This window comes from Cervus elaphus, chromosome X (assembly GCF_910594005.1).
Source record: "Cervus elaphus chromosome X, mCerEla1.1, whole genome shotgun sequence".
Taxonomy (NCBI): domain Eukaryota; kingdom Metazoa; phylum Chordata; class Mammalia; order Artiodactyla; family Cervidae; genus Cervus; species Cervus elaphus.
In genome coordinates this window covers 151,375,265-151,394,029 of record NC_057848.1, presented here as the reverse complement: position 1 = coordinate 151,394,029, position 18,765 = coordinate 151,375,265, and the positions used below count along the sequence as shown (strand labels likewise).

Below are 18,765 nucleotides of genomic sequence, written 5' to 3'. Positions count from 1 at the left end.
CAAATTTGGAAACCTTAGCAGTGGCCACAGGACTGGAAAAGGTCAGTTTTCATTCCAATCCCAAAGAAAGGCAATGCCAAAGAATGTTCAAACTACCACACAGTTGCACTCATCTCACATGCTGGCAAAGTAATGCTCAAAATTCTCCAAGCCAGGCTTCAATAGTACATGAACTGTGAAATTCCAGATATTCAAGCTGGATTTAGAAAAGGCAGAGGAACCAGAGATCAAATTGTCAACATCTGCTGGATCATCGGAAAAGCAAGAGAATTCCAGAAAAACATCTACTTCTGCTATGTTAATTATGCTAAAGCCTTTGACTGTGTAGATAAAAACAAAATGGAAAATTCTTCAGGAGATGGGAATACCAGACCACCTGACCTGTCTCTTGAGAAATCTATATGCAGGTCAAGAAGCAACAGAACTGGACATGAAACAACAGACTGCTTCCAAATTGGGAAAGGAGTATGTCAAGGCTGTATATTGTCACCCTGCTTATTTAACTTATATGTAGAGTACATCATGTGAAATGCTGGGCTGGATGAAGCACAAGCTGGAATCAAGATTGCCGGGACAAATATCAATAACCTCAGATACGCAGATGACACCACCCTTATGGCAGAAAGTGAAGAGGAGCCTTTTGGTGAAAGTGAAAGAGGAGAGTGAAAAAGCTGGCTTAAAACTCAACATTCAAAAAACGAAGATCATGACATATGGTCCCATCACTTCATGGCAAATAGATGGGGAAACAGTGGAAACAGTGAGAGACTTTATTTTCTTGGACTCCAAAATCACTGCAGATGGTGACTGCAGCCATGAATTTAAAAGACACTCGCTCCTTGGAAGAAAAGCTATGACCAACCTAGACAGCATATTAAAAAGCAGAGACATTACTTTGCCAACAAAGTCCATCTAGTCAAAGCTATGGTTTTTCCAGTAGTCCTGTGTGGATGTGAGAGTTGAACCATAAAGAAAGCTTAGGGCCAAATAATTGATTCTTTTGAACTGTGGTGTTGGAGAAGACTCTTGAGAGTCCCTTGGACTGCAAGTAACACAAACCAGTCCGTCCTAAAGGAAATCAGTCCTGAATATTCATTGGAGGGACTGATGCTGAAGCTGAAACTCCAATACTTTGGCCATCTGATGCGAAGAACTGGCTCCTTGGAAAAGACCCTGATGCTGGGAAAGATTGAAGGTGGGAGGAGAAGGGGATGACAGAGGATGAGATGGTTGGATGGCATCACCAACTCGATGGACATGACTTTGAGCAAGCTCCGGGAGTTGGTGATGGACACGGAGGCCTGGCGTACTGCAGTCCATGGGGTCTCAAAGAGTCGGACACGACTTAGCAACTGAACTAAACTGATAAATTATGGCAGTAAAGGGTCTAACATAAAGATCCATTAACACCTGCTGATATTTATGCTCTTAATGATATATTCAGATTTTATTGGTTCTTTATTTTCAGGCTTTTACTTGAGTTCTTTTTCAAATATTTATTTATTTTAATTGGAAGCTAATTACTTTTAAACATGAGTTTTGTTATGTCGTTTGCCCACATGCCACAACTAAAGATCCCGCGTGCTGCAACTAAGACCCAGTGCAGCCAAATAAGTATTTATAAATAAAGATGTAGAAACAAACAAGAACAACAAAAACTTTCTTCGTTCACGGGCCATACAAAAACAGGCACAAGAGGGAACTTTGCTGGAGGAAAGTGGAATGATTCACATATCCCCAGAAAATTAAATAAGGCCACATTATGTTGGAGGGATTTTAGGTAAGACACCCACAATGGTAGGTTATAGTAAAGGATGGCAGAGAACAGAATGAACCACTCAATGGGAGTGGCTGTGGAGAACGTCTTGGAGAAAACACTCTATCCCTGCCATGAGACCCACCATAATTGAAGATGAGGAAATGAGGAGGGGTAGCAAGTAACGTAGGCATGGATCTTTAGGGGTACTGAGGAAGTAACCATTTTTTTTCTTTCCAACCACAGCTTCTTGTCCTCCCCCCCCACCCCCCCCAGAGGTGTCAGGAGTGGGGCTTTGTGAGGTGCAAGGCTACTATTGGCTAGGGGAGCTCCTTGATGAGCAAACAAAGCTGAAGGGTGTGGCTCCCCTTTGCCTGGGGGAGGGTATATACAGAGAGAGGTCTGGGGCCCTGGGATCCACTGTGAGAGGCTTAACCATGGCTGATGAGATCTGTATACCAGAAAAGGTTAACATAAATGGAGAAAACACAAACACAGAATAGCTAGCTCCAAGAATCAAAAAGAAAAGGGAACAACGGACTTCTCATCAGTTGAAGACCAGAGACAGAACCAAGGTCAGATGAACCTACCCATGTTCCTCTCCTCCCCACAGATCTCCCCAAGACTCCTATCCTACCCTTGCCAGGCACAAATGCCTGCCTCAAGTCCCATCTCTACCCATGAGGCCCCCTTTCCAATAACATTCCCATCCTCCTCTCCCAAACCAAGGTCCTGCTAACTCGGCCTGATGCCTTTTCAGGTGCAGGAAAACATAAGAGTAGAAAGGACCCCTCAAAAGAAGTCAAGAAAAAAATCTCAACCATCCCCCTCTTATCCAAGAATATCTAACAGAAGCATAAGGCCTATGATATTCATCTGTTACCACAAACTGAAAAACAAATCATACAAGCACACGCTGAGCAGGAATAAGCAGCAGTGGAAAATCCAACCATTCAAAGTAACTTCCTGTGCAGACAATAAATGCAGAGCCTGGACCAGAGCACTAGAACGAGCTGTGTCTTTGGAAGCGACAATGAAGAAATGGTCAAAGACAAAGAGACACATCTGAGACCGTCATGGTATATGGATGTTGAATACAATAAAATCAGCTTATTGGAAAAAGATGTGTGTATTTGTGGGTGGGAGGGAAGAAAGGAAGAGGCAGGTGTGTGAGGAGGGTGGGAGGTGACGTCCTGGAGGGCTGGGGGCCAGACTGGGATAGCCAGACACTGGAGGATGAGGACTGTATGAGGACTAAGAACTGGAGATCAGCTTCCTCAGCACTTTGTCCAAAGGACAAAAAGAAAAAGGTCTTTGGTGGTTCCATGTGTGTGGGGTGGAGAGGGAGAGCAATGTCAGAGTCGAGTTACTCTAAATTCAGCCTGTCAAGGACATGTTTGATCTGTGTGGGAAAAGTCAGGTACTGTGGTCTATGAAGGATAGGTATCCTGTTTTTATTTTTATTTTTTTCTTATTTATTTATTTATTTATTATTATTAGTTGGAGGCTAATTACTTCACAACATTTCAGTGGGTTTTGTCATACATTGATATGAATCAGCCATAGATTTACACTTATTCCCCATCCCGATCACCCCTCCCACCTCCCTCTCCACCCGATTCCTCTGGGTCTTCCCAGTGCACCAGGCCCGAGCACTTGTCTCATGCATCCCACCTGGGCTGGTGATCTGTTTCACCATAGATAATATACATGCTGTTCTTTTGAAATATCCCACCCTCACATTCTCCCACAGAGTTCAAAAGTCTGTTTTGTATTTCTGTGTCTCTTTTTCTGTTTTGCATAAAAATATGGAACGCTTCACGAATTTGCGTGTCATCCTTGCGCAGGGGCCATGCTAATCTTCTCTGTATCGTTCCAATTTTTAGTATATGTGCTGCCGAAGCGAGCACGGTATCCTGTTTTTAAATGAATTCCCCTGCTGCCTGCAGGCCTGGTTCTATTTCTTCTAAAGTCTAGGCTAATGTTAGAACTGTTGTTGTTTCAAAGAGCTAGACCATGCCAATGGAGTTAATTGTTGTTTAGTCACTCAGTACTGTCAGACTCTTTGCGACCCCATGAACTGTAGCCCACCAGGCTTCTCTGTCCATGGGATTCTCCAGGCAAGAATACTGGAGTGAGTTGCCATTTCCATCTCCAGGGGATCTTCCTGACCCAGGGATTGAACCTGCATCTCCTCCATTGGTAGGTGGATTCTTTACCACTGAACCATCAGGGAAGCCCACTGAAGTTAATAGAAGCTCCTAAATTCCACTAGTGGAGGGCACCACCACAATGCTGAGAACAACAGTCTGCCTTAATTTGTTGACCTTTAGAATCCTGATTTAGTACCTCTAGCCCCATCTCTTTGCTAGCAGCCCATGAAAGAAGCTTTGCCCCAAAGATGGAAAAGTGGTCAAAATGGCCACACTCCAGTGTTCAGGCCCAGGTGAAAAGCTGTAGGTGGCAAGGTAAGAATGGTGGGTAGAACCCAAGAACCTACAGAGGCTGCAGTGTGAAAGTGGCCCCCTATGTGGTTGGGTGTGGAGGCCCCAGGCCAGCTCCCCAGTCTCCTAGCGAGGGGTGAGCCCTTTGTCATGGCACCTCAGTGACAGCATCATAGCAGGAGAAGTTTAGGGACCAGGAGCCTGCCTCCTGAATTCAGAGACTTCTACGGGCAAAGGAGACCTCAGAAACCATTTCCTCTAATCCCCTCATTTTACAAAAGCAGACACTGAGGTCAGAAAAGTGAAGGGCTTTGACAGAGGTCAGAAAGCAAGTTGGCAGTGAAGCCTACAACTCAGGGTCTTGGCTGGGCCCCTGGTATGATCTCCCCTCCAGGTAAGTGATACTAACCAGCTATTTTCTTATTGAATTATCATTGGTTTACAATATTGTGCTAATCTCTGCTGTATAACAAAGTGACTCAGTTACACACATACTTTTTTTATATTCTTTTCCATTAAGGTTTATCCCAGGAGATTGGATATAGTTCCCTGTGCTGTACAGTAGGACCTTGTTTATCCATCTACTGACCCCAAAATCCCAATCCATCCCTCCCACACCCCCCTCCTTTGGCAACCACAAGCCTGTTCTCTGTGTCCATGAGTCTGTTTGTTTCATGGATAGATTTGTGCCATATTTTAGATTTCCCTATACAAGTGATAGCATATGGTATTTGTCTTTCTGATTTACTTTACTTAGTATGACAGTCTGGTTGTGTCCATGTTGCTGAAAATGGCATTATTTTGTTCTTTTTTATGGCTGAGTACTATTCCATTGTGTATATACACCATATCTTCTTTATCTACTCATCTGTTAATGGACCTTTAGGTTGTTTCCTTGTCAGGCATGAACTGGCTGGCAGCTCCAGGCTTGGCCCGTGCTGCCCGGCAACAGCCCCATTGTTCAGGGCTGGGCTCAGCTGGGCGGAGGCAGGACCGTGGCTACGCCTCTGCTTTTCCATATTGCACCAGAGCTCGTAAGTAGCAATACACAGCAGCACGCTTTTAAGAAACACAATAAGCAAAAAGTGCAATTCTGCATCCCTTTATTTATAAACAAGTTGAGAATGCCATGTCCTGTTGGGAAGCAGGAGTGGGTTTGGAGCGCGGAGAGGGAGGTGCAGGGGTGGGAGAGGGTGGGGGCTGATTCCAGAAGTTCGCATGATTCAGCACCAGAGCAAACGCTTGGGTGTAAGGTCGTGCTTTGACCCAGACGAGTCGTCGTCGTCTTGTCTTATATGTACAGCATAGTCTGAAGTATGTATGCTCTTCTTATGGCTTTGTCCCGGGACACACCGCAGTGACACAACAAAAAAACTCAAGTCTAGAGAGAAGTAGAAGTTGCAGAATGCCTCATGAGCTCTTTTGTTAAAAGAAGAAAAATCTGATGGCCAAGACTAGTGCTGACCGGATGCCTGGGGAACAGGGACATCTCTGTTCCCTTCGGGCTCATCGGATTCAGCTGAGTCTATATTGCCATCTTGCGTCTCTCTCCCCGGGGCGTGCCTGGCTGATAAGTCCCAAGATGGAGAGGAGGAATCCACGCTCTTCCCGTCCCTCCCGCCAAGGATGGCCTCTCAGTAACTCCAACCTCAGGCCGTCCTGCAGCTGTGTGTCTTCCCCGCAGAGCAGGTCAGAAGGCGGGCTTGGGTCTCAGGATCACTCCTCTTAAGGTTGGTTTCCTTTGCCTTTGCCAAGTCCTGGCCCGTGGGAGCTGGCTTGCCAGAAACGGGCCATTCAGTGTGACGCTGACATTACAATTGCCCTGGGTTTTTAGCTGGTGAACATTGGATTTTGGGGTCCCCAGGAGGAAGATGTGAGAGCTGATGGAGAAGGGCTGAAATGGGAAAGCTGGGCAGGGGGAACCCACAACCTGCACGGGTACCCACTAACCTTGGCTGTCAGTGAGAGGAAGCCTGCGTTCTTCACCTGTTAGGGAGTGAGCGAGCCCTGTAAGGGAGCGGACAGGCACTGCGCTCCCACGCTTGCCCTTCTTCACCTATCCTGCCTTCTTCCACAACCTAAATTGCTGTCCTTCAGCCCTCAGTCTGAAGCTTCCTTCCCTGTCTAGGGCAAAAGAACATTTCCTTGCTTTCTGGCATTTCTGCTTACCTCTCGAGCTTGAGTCACACTTGGTACCGTTCCCATGCCAGCCTTGACTCCCTTGGGGCCATGACTGTGGCCAGCCAGCCACCATGTCTCCTCCCAGGCAGGGGAGGAGGGGCAGGGAGAAGCTGGTGGCCAGGATGCAACAAGATTGGGTTGCAGACTCCCCCATCCCTTCTCATTAATCTTGCAGCCTTGGGAGGGGAGGTATTGTTAACGGTCAGAAGTGGGCCTGGGGTGAGACTTGGAACCCGCTGTGGGTTTGATGGCCTGTCCCTGGCGCTGAATGTGAGTCATGGCGGCAGCACGCGTCAGTGTGATGTGTAAGGCCTGCAAAGTCAGAGGCCGCCTGGTACGTGAATGCCAAGCTGTTTGCTCCGGAGCAGGAATCAGGTAAACATGGGTTTATCTGCTCTGGGCCGGAGCCTAGAACCAGAAAAGGCATTCCCAAGAGAGTTTCTCCTACAGAGGGAGGCCCTCACATGAGTCAAGCATGCAGATTTTCTTGAAGCTTCTCTCCTTCCTCCAGGCACCTCGTTCTCCTTTTCTCTTCCCTTGTTCCCACTGCCTTGTGCAGCTGGCCGCTGCCTCCTGTCAGTGCTTGGGAGACGGGGGCATACGCGGCCAGTGTGCCCGGGGAACACGGTGGGAGAGAGATCACACGGCACAGTGGAAGCACGGGGCCATCCTCTGGGCCTTGATGGCAGCAAGAAATTTTCTTCTCACGCGCCATCTTCCCACCAGCTCTCTGTCCCACATGAATGCTCGACAGAGTTCTGCAAAAACTGCCAGGAACAAGGGAGTGCCCAAGCCAGCTGAGCCTTGTGGCTCCACTTCCCAACAAACCCTACCATCTCCAGGTGGGCAGGGAGGTAGTTCAACCCCAGTGCAAGGGGAAAGACATGCCACCTTCCTTCCTTGGTTGCCCCATGTGTCTCCCAGAAGGCTGGTCCCCGAGGCCTCTGAAAGGGAGTGTTCCTGTCCCGAGGGATGCTGGGCTCTGCCCATGTCACTGTTCTGGGCCCCTGGCTCCAATGGCACAGCCAGACGATGCCGCTTCTACCCAGGCGTCTGCTCCCACCCCTCGCCTCTACCTGCTCGTGTCTACCCGTGCTTAGCAGATAGCAACATCAGACACCTCGGTGGGAAGGCTTAGCATCTTCAACCTACTTGAAGCCTAAGGCTGGGAGTAATTACAGGACTGCCTGGCCTGTTCAGAGGCTGAGGCTCCCACTGTGCTCAATGAAACCCCCAGAGCCTTCCTCCACCTGCAACGATGATGGGAGGCCACGAGCACCACCCGCCGATTTCTTGGCTGGGACAAGACATTTCTGCAGGAATGCAGGATGAGCTTTTGACAAGGTGCCCAAGTCCCAAGGGAACCAGGTAGTTCTGAAGGCTGAGGATTTCAGTGGGGTATTAGGGTGGGAGCCGGAGAAGGGGACAGTATAAAATGCCGCCACCACTGACTTGTTGCATATGGTACACACCCTGGATGGCGTCTTGGGAGCATACATAGAACAGATATGTGCAGGTAGCACCCCCTATTGGTATACTTTGTGGCTTGGGACATCAAACTGCTGCTTGAGGTCTGCAGAACTATTCACTGGTCAGAAATGGGAAAAGCCATTCCATGACAGCATCCTTGAAGGAGAAGCTTCAGGAAACAGCAACCATCTGCTAAACTCAGAGCCAAAGCAGAGCGGCTCCTTGTGTGTATATGTCTATAGGATGTTCTCTTGCATTTCCCAAGACTAAGGTAATTTCTAGAGAACAAGGAAGTCAAACCAATGATGAAAGAGTACAGCCAGGAGAAGACACTAGGCCTTAGGGGGCGTTCTCCTGGAAAGAACTGTCCTTGGCATGAGAAGTTGAGGTTCACACTAGGTGACCTGGGATATATCTGGCCTAAAGCAAGGCTTGGTCTAGATGCCACGTTCCTAGAACTGCAAAGGACTGATGCGTTGCAACCTCTGGTTTCAGTGGCTAAACTGAGAAGGCTGGCGTTTGTCTGTAGCTTGACTATTTCAGAAGCACTGTGCCACCTCTACTGGAAATAACTTTATTCTGGCAGCGCTTGGGCGGTAGGAGGCAACGTGCATGGCCCTTAGGAGCTGAAAGGAGCAGACTTCGGGTACAGCTGCTTCCATGGGTGATATACCTGGTGGGGGTGGAAGTAAGGACCAAAGCAGAAGACACCCCACTCAGTGCGAGTCTCCCAGGGGTGCTCTGCCTCTTTCCTTAGCAAGGTTAAAGAAGGGTGGTTCTAGATGATGCTAAGAAGGTCTGTATAGGTTGCCCGCCTGGAAACTTCCATGCAGAGCCTGGGTTTGGGGCAGAGTGGAGACTGAGGGGGAGCTGGTCCCGAGGGGAGCTATGTCGTGGGCTGAGCTGCAGCGCCAGCGACTGTTGCCCTCCCCCCACCCAGGGCGTCCCCTATGCCCCCGCCCTGCACCCCCCCTGCCCCATGTGGTGGGGGCTCTCGTGTGGCGGGGGCTCTGGTTGTCAGCCAGCAGCCTTTACTTCTCATCCTCATCCCCCTCACTCATGCTGCTCATGGAGGCTGAGGCGGCTTTAGGTGAGGAGGGGGGTGAGGGTTTGTGTGGGAGCCACGAGAAGGTGGGTGACGGGGAGCGGGAAGGGGACCGGCTCCTGGTGGGGCTGCTCACAGGGCTCTGCTTCGGGGACAAGGCGTGCAGCATCCGGCTGCTCCTCTCCTGGAACATCTGCTTCTAGAGAGAGAAGGGAGAGAAGGCATGTGTTAGAGGAGCCGTGTGCAGAGCAGGGAAATGAACAAGGCAGGAAGGATGGGAGCACATACAAACACAGGCTAGTATGACAGCCTGTGTCCCCCAGACTGTCTCGGGGCCGGGGCAGGGGCGGGCGGTGCTGAGTGAGATTCCGGGGCAGGAAGATGCTGCCACATCCGATTATTATCACGGCTGGTTCTTGGAAGTCACCCCTTCTCACCGCCTGTTCCCCTTCTCCCAATCTGACTGCTGTCTGTGATGTGCCGGGTAGAAGGGCTGCGGGAAATACAGCAAAAACCCCTCTTCTCATGGGAAGGAGGGAAGAATCACACAGGAAACAAAAAATGAGTATGTCAGATGAAACTATGATCTAGGAGAAAAAGCAAAAGAGGTTAGCAGATTGGGGTGGGGCCTGGGCAGGTGGATGGGCGGCAACTGTGAGTCGAGCAGAGGCCTGAAAGAGGTGATGGGGAGGGGACCAGGGGGATGGAAATCAGGGAGAAGCACGTTCCAGATAGAACCCCAAGAAGGGAGCACATGGTACATGTCCCGGGACAAGCCAGGAGGGTGAGTGGGGGCATGTGTGGGTGTGGCCCGGTGTAAACTTGGCCTTTGAGGAGTAGAGAAGGCTCTGGAGAGTTCCTTTAGCTCTGGAGTTCTGAGCAAAAGAAAAACATGGACTTGTGGTTGAAAGGGGACCCCTGTGGCTGCTGTGCTGGGAACAAATGACAGTGAAGAGAAGGCAACAGCAGGGGACAGTGAAGAGCCCTCAGTAAGAACCCGAGAGGACGATGGCACCCTGGACTAGGATGACAGCCGCGAGCATGGTGAGAAATGGCTAGAAGTATGGTATGATTTTTTTCCTCTTGTTTTATTAAGGTTTACTTAATAATTTCTTTTTTTAAAATTTTGTATATTTATTTTTTTAAGGTTTACTTAATAATTTCCAGTTAAGCTTCTTAACGTACAGTTCTGAGAGTCTTGATAAATGCCTTCCGTTTTGTGACCACCACTACCATCGAGTTACTGAGATCATTTGTAGTCACCCCCCCGCACCCCAGGCTTGGGCTGCAGAAGTGTTTTCTGTCCCTAGAGTTTTGCCTTTTGCGGAATGTCATCTAAATGGAATCATGCGGTATTTGGTGGTGGTGGTTTAGTCGCTCGCTTGTGTCTGATTCTTTGCAACCCCGTGGACTGCAGCCTGCCAGACTCCTCTGTCCATGGGATTTCCCAGCAAGAGTACTGAAGTGGGTTGCCATTCCCTTCTCCAGGGGATCTTCCCAACCCAGGGATCGAACCCTGTCTTCTGCATTTCAGGCAGATTCTTTACTGACTGAGCCACCAGAGAAGCCGGGTATATGGTCTGGCTCCATTTTGAAAGTGGAGCCAACAGGACTCGTGACAGATGGGATGTGGGGTGTGGGAGGAAGCAGAATCACATGACTAGTTTCTGGCCCATGAAACAAGAAAGCTGATACCACTGGCTGGTGTAGGAGACCATGGGGCTGGAGGAGCTCAGGATGATAAGATGGCTTTCCCAGTTTGGGACCACCAGTGACTGTTGCCTAATGCTTTCAGAGCCAAGCTCTTCTGCAACACTGTCCTCTAGCCTCTGGGGAACCTAGTCCTGGCATGAGCCCCTGCCCATCTGCCCTCCTGCCTCAGCCCTCAAGCACTCTGTTCCTCATGCCCGAGCGTCCTCCCCAGGCTGCCTGGGCTCTGTGTTCTAGTTTGTCATCACTGCTCCTTGTAGAGCCTCAGCCCCCAGCTGCTTGCTCTAATCCTCTGCTCTAAACTGGCCCTGAGAGCCAATTCTCCTGCTAGCCCTCTTAGACTTTGCTTATCATTTGAGTTTTTCATTTTACAAACTACTGCTGAGACCTTGGGGACCGGTGCTGTTACAAGAAGGGGAAGAAAAGGGTAATTTGGTGGTCACATCTAAACTGGGGCTTCAGTGACATGGGGAAGAAGGGGTGGAAAGGGGCGTTGAGTCCCTGGGACTGGCCTTCCAAGCAGAGGGTGCTAAGTAGGCAGTGCTAACCATAACTGCTTGGCTCGACTGGACCTCCCAGTGCCTATAGGGTAACAGTAGTTGAAGCTAGAGCACCAGGATTTCTCCAGAAGAGCCCTGGAAGATTGTAATCAATGGAGGGGTATGGTAAGATTCACGATGTAGAAATACCTTTGGGTGTGGGAGCATAAAAGCAAAGAAAGAAACCATTAAAAAAAAAAGATTAGTGTTTGGCTATATAAAAATTGAAAACTTCTATACATCTATTTCTGCTTCATTGACTATGCCAAAACCTTTGACTATGTGGATCACAATAAACTGTGGAAAATTCTTCAAGAGATGGGAATACCAGACCACCTGATCTGCCTCCTGAGAAATCTGTATGCAGGTCAGGAAGCAACAGTTAGAACTGGACATGGAACAACAGACTGGTTCCAAATCGGGAAAGGAGTATGTCAAGGCTGTATACTGTCATCCCGCTTATTTAACTTATATGCAGAGTACATCATGAGAAATGCTGGGGTGGATGAAGCACAAGCTGGAATCAAGATTGCCAGGAGAAATATCAATAACCTCAGATATGCAGATGACACCACCCTTATGGCAGAAGGCAAAGAAGAACTAAAGAGCCTCTTGATGAAAGTGAAAGAAGAGAGTGAAAAAGTTGGCTTAAAGCTCAACATTCAGAAAACTAAGATCATGGCATCTGGTCCCATCACTTCATGGTAAATTGATGGGGAAACAGTGGCAGACTTTATTTTGGAGGGCTCCAAAATCACCACAGATGGTGACTGCAGCCATGAAATTAAAAGACGCTTACTCCTTGGAAGGAAAGTTATGACCAACCTAGATAGCATATTAAAAAGCAGAGACATTACTTTGCCAACAAAGGTCCATCTAGTCAAGGCTATGGTTTTTCATTAGTCATGTATGGATGTGAGAGTTGGACTATAAAAAAAGCTGAGCGCCAAAGAATTGATGCTTTTGAACTGTGGTGTTGGAGAAGACTCTTGAGAGTCCCTTGGACTGCAAGGAGATCCAACCAGTCCATCCTAAAGGAGATCAGTGCTGAGTGTTCATTGGAAGGACTGATGTTGAAGCTGAAACTCCAGTACTTTGGCCACCTGATGCGAAGAGCTGACTCATTTGAAAAGACTCTGATGTTGGGAAAGATTGAAAGCAGAAGGAAAAGGAGACGACAGAGGATGAGATGGCTGGATGGCATCACTGACTCAATGGACATGATTTTGGGTAAACTTTGGGAGTTGGTGATGGACATGGAGGCCTGGCGTGCTGCAGTCCATGGGGTCACAAAGAGTCAGACACGACTGAGTGACTGAACTGAACGGAACTGATATCTAACAACAACAACAACAAACCACTGTCACTATGAAATAAGGTAAAAGGCTAAAAGGCAAATGAAGAAAAGGGAAAAACTTTTGCAACATTTAAATACAAACTAAGCAGCTTGGTATATAAACAGAGTTTATAACCCAAAAGAAAATAATGAGCATTTGGCACATATAGGTAATTCACAAAAGACTTATAAATGAACTATAAAAAATGTTTGGCATTACTAATAAACAAATGCAAAGTGACTGATGTGAGAAACCTTTTTTTCTATACTGGATTGCTAAAAATACTTTTCACCTTCCCAACCTTTTAAAACTTTTTCCAGTTTTGAGATATAATTGACATACAGCACTATATACATTTAAGGTGTACAACATAATAATTTCACTTAAATTGTGAAGTGATTGCTACAGTAAGGTTAGTTAATATCCATCATCTCATGGATACAAATTTTTTTTCCATGTGATGAACTCTTAGGATGTACTCTCAGAACCTGCATATATAGCACACAGCACTGTTGACTACAGTGATCATGTTGTACATTACATTCCCAGTACTTACCTCATAATTGGAACTTTGTACCTTTTGACCCTTTTTCTGCAATTTCCCCTCCCCATACTCCCTACCTCTGGTAAACAAATCAGTCAATGAGATCATACAGTATTTGTCATTCTCTGACTTATTTCACTTGGCATAATGCCCTCAAGGTCCATCCATGTTACCACAAATGGCAGGATTTCTTTTCTATGGATGAGTAATAATCCATTATACTATATATAGACACACACCACAACTTTATCCATCCATCCATCAATGGACACTGAGGCTGTTTCCATGTCTTGGCTATTGTAAATATTGCTGCTATGAACCTGAGTTTTCATTTCCTGCAGATAAAACAGCTGACTCTTGAACAGTATGAGGGGGTAGGGGTGCTGACCCTCTGTGAAGTAAAAAAAAAATCCATGTATAACATTATAGTTGGCACTCTGTATCTGTGGTTCTACATTTGTGGATTCAACCAACTGTGGATCATGTAGTACTTTAGTATTTAATACTGAAAAAGCAATCCAAGTGTAAGTGGACCCATGTTGTTCAAACCCATGTTGTTCAAGGGTCAACTGTATTCCCACAAGTGGAATTTCTGGATCATATTTTGAATTTTTTGAGGAACCTTCATAATGTTTCCATAGTGGCTGTACCAGTTGACAGTCCCACCAACAGTGCACAAGGGATCCCTTTTCTCTACATACTTCAGAGCATTTGTTACCTTTTGTCTTTTTAATGCCAACCACTAGCATCACTGACTCAATGGACATGAGTTTGAACAAACTCTGGGAGATGGTGAACGACAAGGAAGCCTGGTGTGCTGCAGTCCAGGGGGTTGCAGAGAGTCGGACACAACTTAGGGACTGAACAAGTCTAACAGGCATGAGGTAATCTCTCTTTGTGGTTTCAACTTGCATTTCCCTATTGATTTAGTGATGTTGAACATGTTTTCATGTACTTGTTCACCATTTGTATATCTTTTTTGGAAAAATGTCTATTCAGGTCCTTTGCCCATTTTTAAACTGGATTACTTGGTTTTTCGCTACTCAATTGTATGAGTTCTTTATATATCTTAGATGTTAACACCTTATCAGATATATGGTTTGTAAACTTTTTTCCCTTTCTGTAGGCTTTCTTTTAAATTTATAGATGGTTTCTTTGGCCATGCAGAAGCTTTTTAGTTTGATGTAGTCTCATTTATTTTGTTGCTTGTGCTTTAGGTGTCCAACCCGAAAATTATTGCTAAGACTCATGTCAAGGAGTTTTTCTCTGATATTTTCTACTGGTAATTTTATGGATTATGATCTTACATTAAAATCTTTAATCTATTTCAAGTTAATTTTTGTGGAGCTATAAGATAGAGGTCTACTTTCATTCTTTTACCTGTGACTATCCAATTTTCCAGCACCGTTTATTGAAGATAATTGTCTTTTCTCTATTAAGTATTCTTGGCTCCCTTGCATGGGTTTACTTCTGGGCTCTCAATTCTGTTTTGTTGGCCTATGTGTCTGTTTCTATGCCACTACCATACTATTTTGATTAGTATAGCTTTACAGTACAGCTTGAAAGCGAGAAGTATGATGCCCTCCCAGTTTTTCTTTCTCAAGATTGCTTTGGCTGTCTGGGTGGTGTCTTTTGTGATTTCATATACATTTTAGGACTTTTTTTTTATATTTCTGTGAAAAAAATGCCATTGGAATCTTGATCAGAATTGCATTGAATCTATAGATGGCTTTGGGTAGTACAGACATTTTAACAATTCTTTCAATCTATTAACGTGAGTCATCTTTCCATTTATTGGTGTCTTCTTGGATTTCTTTCATCAGTGTCTTGTAGTCTTCAGTGCACAGATCTTTTACCTCCTCCCCAAGTGAGGCTGTAGGTTGGGCTCCATAGTTTGCTGGGTTTTCTGGTCAGGATTACTAGGTGCTGAGGACTGGTACTACACTCAGCAGCTGGTGGGGCTATGAATTAGCTTCTCTTTCTTGGTAGGGCAACAGAATAGGCCCCAGGGCTTGTACAGCTTGTTTTTGGAGGCCTGAGTAAGGCAAGACTGTGTACTGAATTCCCTGGCCAGACAGGGCCATCAGTTTTGCTTTCTGTTCAAGTGCTGTTAGATGGGCTAGGCAGCTTCCCGTGTGCTTCAGGGCCATGGTCGGGTGGGCTGCACACTGTATTCAGCAATGAGTGGGGCTGTGAATTAGCTTCCCTTCCCAGGCATGGTGGGAGAATCAGCCTGAAGGCTGGAGCGGCGCTTTGTCTTTGTGGTCCTTATTGAAGCTGATCTGCACCCTCAGTTCCCTGGCTCAGCGGTGCCACCGGCTGTCTGCTGGGCTCTGCTCAAGTACTGCTGGACTGGGCAGCTCCCCAGGTGTTCTGCCCAGGCTTTCTGGGTGGGTGGGGCTGGGAGCTTCACCCAGCAGTGACTGGGGGCTAGAACTCAGCTCCTCGTCATGAGTGAGGACAGACCAGGCTTCAGGGCCCAAAGATTTTGTTTGAAGACCCACATTGGACTGACTTGGGCCACTGAGTTCCCAGGTCAGATGGCACCAATGACTTGACTCTGCAGATGAAGTACAGCGGCTGGCTGGGGCTACTGCTTGGGCTCTGCAGGTAGGAACTTGGTTTGCCAAGATCACAGTGCTGGCCTCTCCCCACATCTCTGACATGATGAGATTCTCAGTAATCAAGCCCTTTTGATTCCTCTGCAGTCTTCCTGGGGTAAGACCAGAGTGGGTCTCGCGAGAAAGACCTCAGGCACAACAATTCCCCAGCAGTTATTTTCCCTTTTTAAGTTCTAGCTCATAAACTTTTAAGGAGCTCAGATCTCCTCCAGCAGACACCAACAGAGATGCCTTGCTGATCACTGAGATCCTTTCCAGATTTAAAATTCCAAAATGCTACAAATACACCAATTATTCACCTTCCATTAAAGGCATTGATAATTCTGTCAAATGACATCCAAACCCCTCAAAATCAGACAGAAAAAAATGCTGTAGTACAACAGCATTAACTTAGATTAAGCCCAAAAGGATAGGGTGGCCTATTATTAAGAGCGACAGAAAAAAAAAAATCCTTGAAATTTGAGCAGGCACTTTAAAATATGTGTTTTTATTACTGTAATCTTTAGGTATATTTTTAGAGGCAGCCATTAGCCCTCCTGCTGTTAATGGATTGTCAGCATTTCCATTAGAAGCCCGCTTTCAAAGAATCTACAACTTGTCTACTATAGTTTGACTCTAGCTCATAACTGAATATTCTGCCTAAGGGGATGAAATGATTTGAATCCTTAATGATAAACTGTAGGGTCACACTTCATACAATGCAATATCCATGCAAAACAACTCTGGGTCTTGATTTGCAAACTCTCTGATCTGTTGTTTCTGGTGCATTTTGAAGGGTGGTTCCCCTGCAAAGGAGCTGAATTGAATCTGGTCAGGAGACAGTTTGTAATAAGCTTCCTGGGAAGAAAAGCACTTTAGAACTATAACAAATAATGAAGACCATGGCATAGCATTTTCAAAGAGAAATGGTATTTATATTCAGTCTTTTGCTGTATTAAGAGGTTTTCATTTATAAAGTTTTCTCCCAAGAAAATAATCCCATTTGTAGTCCTGTCCACATGACGGTAATTTTCTGTTTCCTCTCCTACAACGTTTTCCTTTTTAAGAAGTTCTTAATATCTGGTGAGGCAGTAAATGATTTGACAAATGCCTTTATAGGTTTCAGGGTTTCAGATATATTCTGGCAAATCCACCAAAAAGGAAATAAAAATATCCTAGCTACATATGGTTTGGACCTCTGGTAATCAAGAAGGAACTCAAGAAGAGTTCAAATCATGAGTTCCAATCAATAACAACTCGCCCTGAAACACTGCCTGGCACATCCCTGGTGCCAGGCACTGTTAAAAAGGACTTTAAAGTATGTGACAATTTAATCCTTCCAACAACCCAAGGAAGTGGCTGAGAGGTAAGTGAACTTGCCCACAGCTCTCCAGCTATGAATTAAAGCCCTACTCGTGACTAGCTCTCCGTAACTTCCATGGTTAGAAGCTTTTCATGTTTACTTGTGTTTTACTTGAGTATTTGTTGGCAGACAAAGTTTTCAAACTGTCTAAAAGACGAGTGGGAAATCTAATTCAGATCCACAAACTGAATTTTATATTTCATTTCTCAAAATCAAAAGTCTTAATAGTTAGCAATGCCATTAGAATGGCTATTATAAGAAACAAATAGAAAACAAGTGCTGAAGAAGATGTGGAGAAATCAGAACCTTTGTACATTGTGGAGGGAATGTAAAATGGTGCAGCCACCATGGAAAACAGTATGGCAGTTCCTCAAAATAAAAAGAATTATCATATGCTTCAGCAATTCTACTCCTGGGTGTACACTCAAAAGACTTGAAAGTAGAGACTGAAATAGATATTTGTATAGCTAATGTTCACAGCCATAAAGCGGAAACAATCTAAATCTCCATTGATGGATAAATGGATAAACAAAATGAGGTATGTATAAATAAATGTATACGTGTGTATATATGTGTATGCACATACTTATGATGGAATTTTTTTTAGCTATTATGGGGTAAAGTATTGCTCCGATGGTGTTGAAAAGAAACATTTTGTCTGTTACAGAATATTATGGAGGGTTTTCCTGGCATGGAGAATCTAAAGGCTGACCAATGATGCATTGCTTCAAGAAACATTTACTGACAACACACTATGTATGGTTTGAGGATTAAGCTGTTTTGTTATAAGACTATGATACAGTTTGGGATGTATTTCACTCTCAAAATCATTGCAATTTGGGTTACTCTATGGTAGGAAAATTTTCTCAATTGCCATCATAACATGGGGTTCAATTTAATCCAAATTCTGGCTATTTGATATTTATGATGAAAAGGTTTGTTTTACCAAAGAAGTGGACTGAAATCTACTTTGTTGAGCTAACTAGATTTTGAGAGAGCTGATAACATCAACCATCAGCATCCCAATATATAAATTCCAAGAAATTTGGGGATGTGAGATATTAATTTCAGGCCAAGTATTTTCCTTAAATCTTTCAAAAAATACAGAGTTGACTTGCCTCGGAAATCAGGGAAGTTGAAATTCTTTTTGCACTTTGATGGAGCTTCCAAATGTTTATAACTCTACCACTCTTCTATTTCAAAAGGTACAATAAAATGAGTTGAATGCTATCCCATATTTCTAAAATCTTTCCACTACAAAGTTTCACAGTAGTGTGGTTTCATCTGTTACTTTAAAAATGTTAAGGATTTGATTGGACTTCATTTCTTATACAGGCTATTAAATCAAATGTGCTAGGGTGTATTGGTTACCTGCAGTGTGTACAGATGTTTCTAGTTCCTGATTTTGATTTTGAAGGTGGCAGCTCCTAGTTATGATTTTAACTTTTATTTCTGATCCTGCAAAGTATGTTACATCACAGGAAAAGAAATGCAAATCAAAACCACAATGAGATATCACGCCAAAGTGGTGAGAATGGCCACCATCAAAAAATGTACAAAGAGTACTCTTGGTAAGAATGTCAATTGTCATAGACTGTGGAGAAAAACATGGAGGTTCCTGAAAAACTACAAATAAAGTGTTGCTAAGAATATAAACTATTAGTTAATTTACTGGAGGGTACAGCTGAATTGGAGATTGGAGGTGAAATAAAAAGTACTGGAAACCAACTTGCCTAGATCTGGTCCCTGTACCTCTCCTTAGCTCTCCTTCAGTTC

The 18,765-nt window shown here is 45.3% G+C and overlaps 1 protein-coding gene and 1 non-coding gene across 9 annotated transcripts in view; both read right to left on the bottom strand.

The window, feature by feature from the left end:
- Nucleotides 1–3,558: 3,558 nt before the first annotated feature.
- On the bottom strand, nucleotides 3,559–3,666 carry LOC122690974. Its single transcript, XR_006340226.1, has one exon. It is a non-coding gene; the product is annotated as a U6 spliceosomal RNA (small nuclear RNA).
- Nucleotides 3,667–5,286: 1,620 nt separating this feature from the next.
- The window catches only part of PCYT1B (phosphate cytidylyltransferase 1B, choline), a 147,728-nt gene continuing 134,249 nt past the window's right edge, over nucleotides 5,287–18,765 (bottom strand). For 5 of the 8 annotated variants that reach the window (XM_043897114.1, XM_043897116.1, XM_043897113.1 and 2 more), the window contains one exon: nucleotides 5,287–9,095. In XM_043897114.1, the coding sequence (XP_043753049.1) occupies nucleotides 8,883–9,095 (213 nt within the window). In that variant the 3' untranslated portion in view covers nucleotides 5,287–8,882. The remainder of the gene's footprint in view (nucleotides 9,096–18,765) is intronic. The other 3 variants (XR_006339984.1, XM_043897117.1, XM_043897118.1) reach the window with 3 other exon arrangements.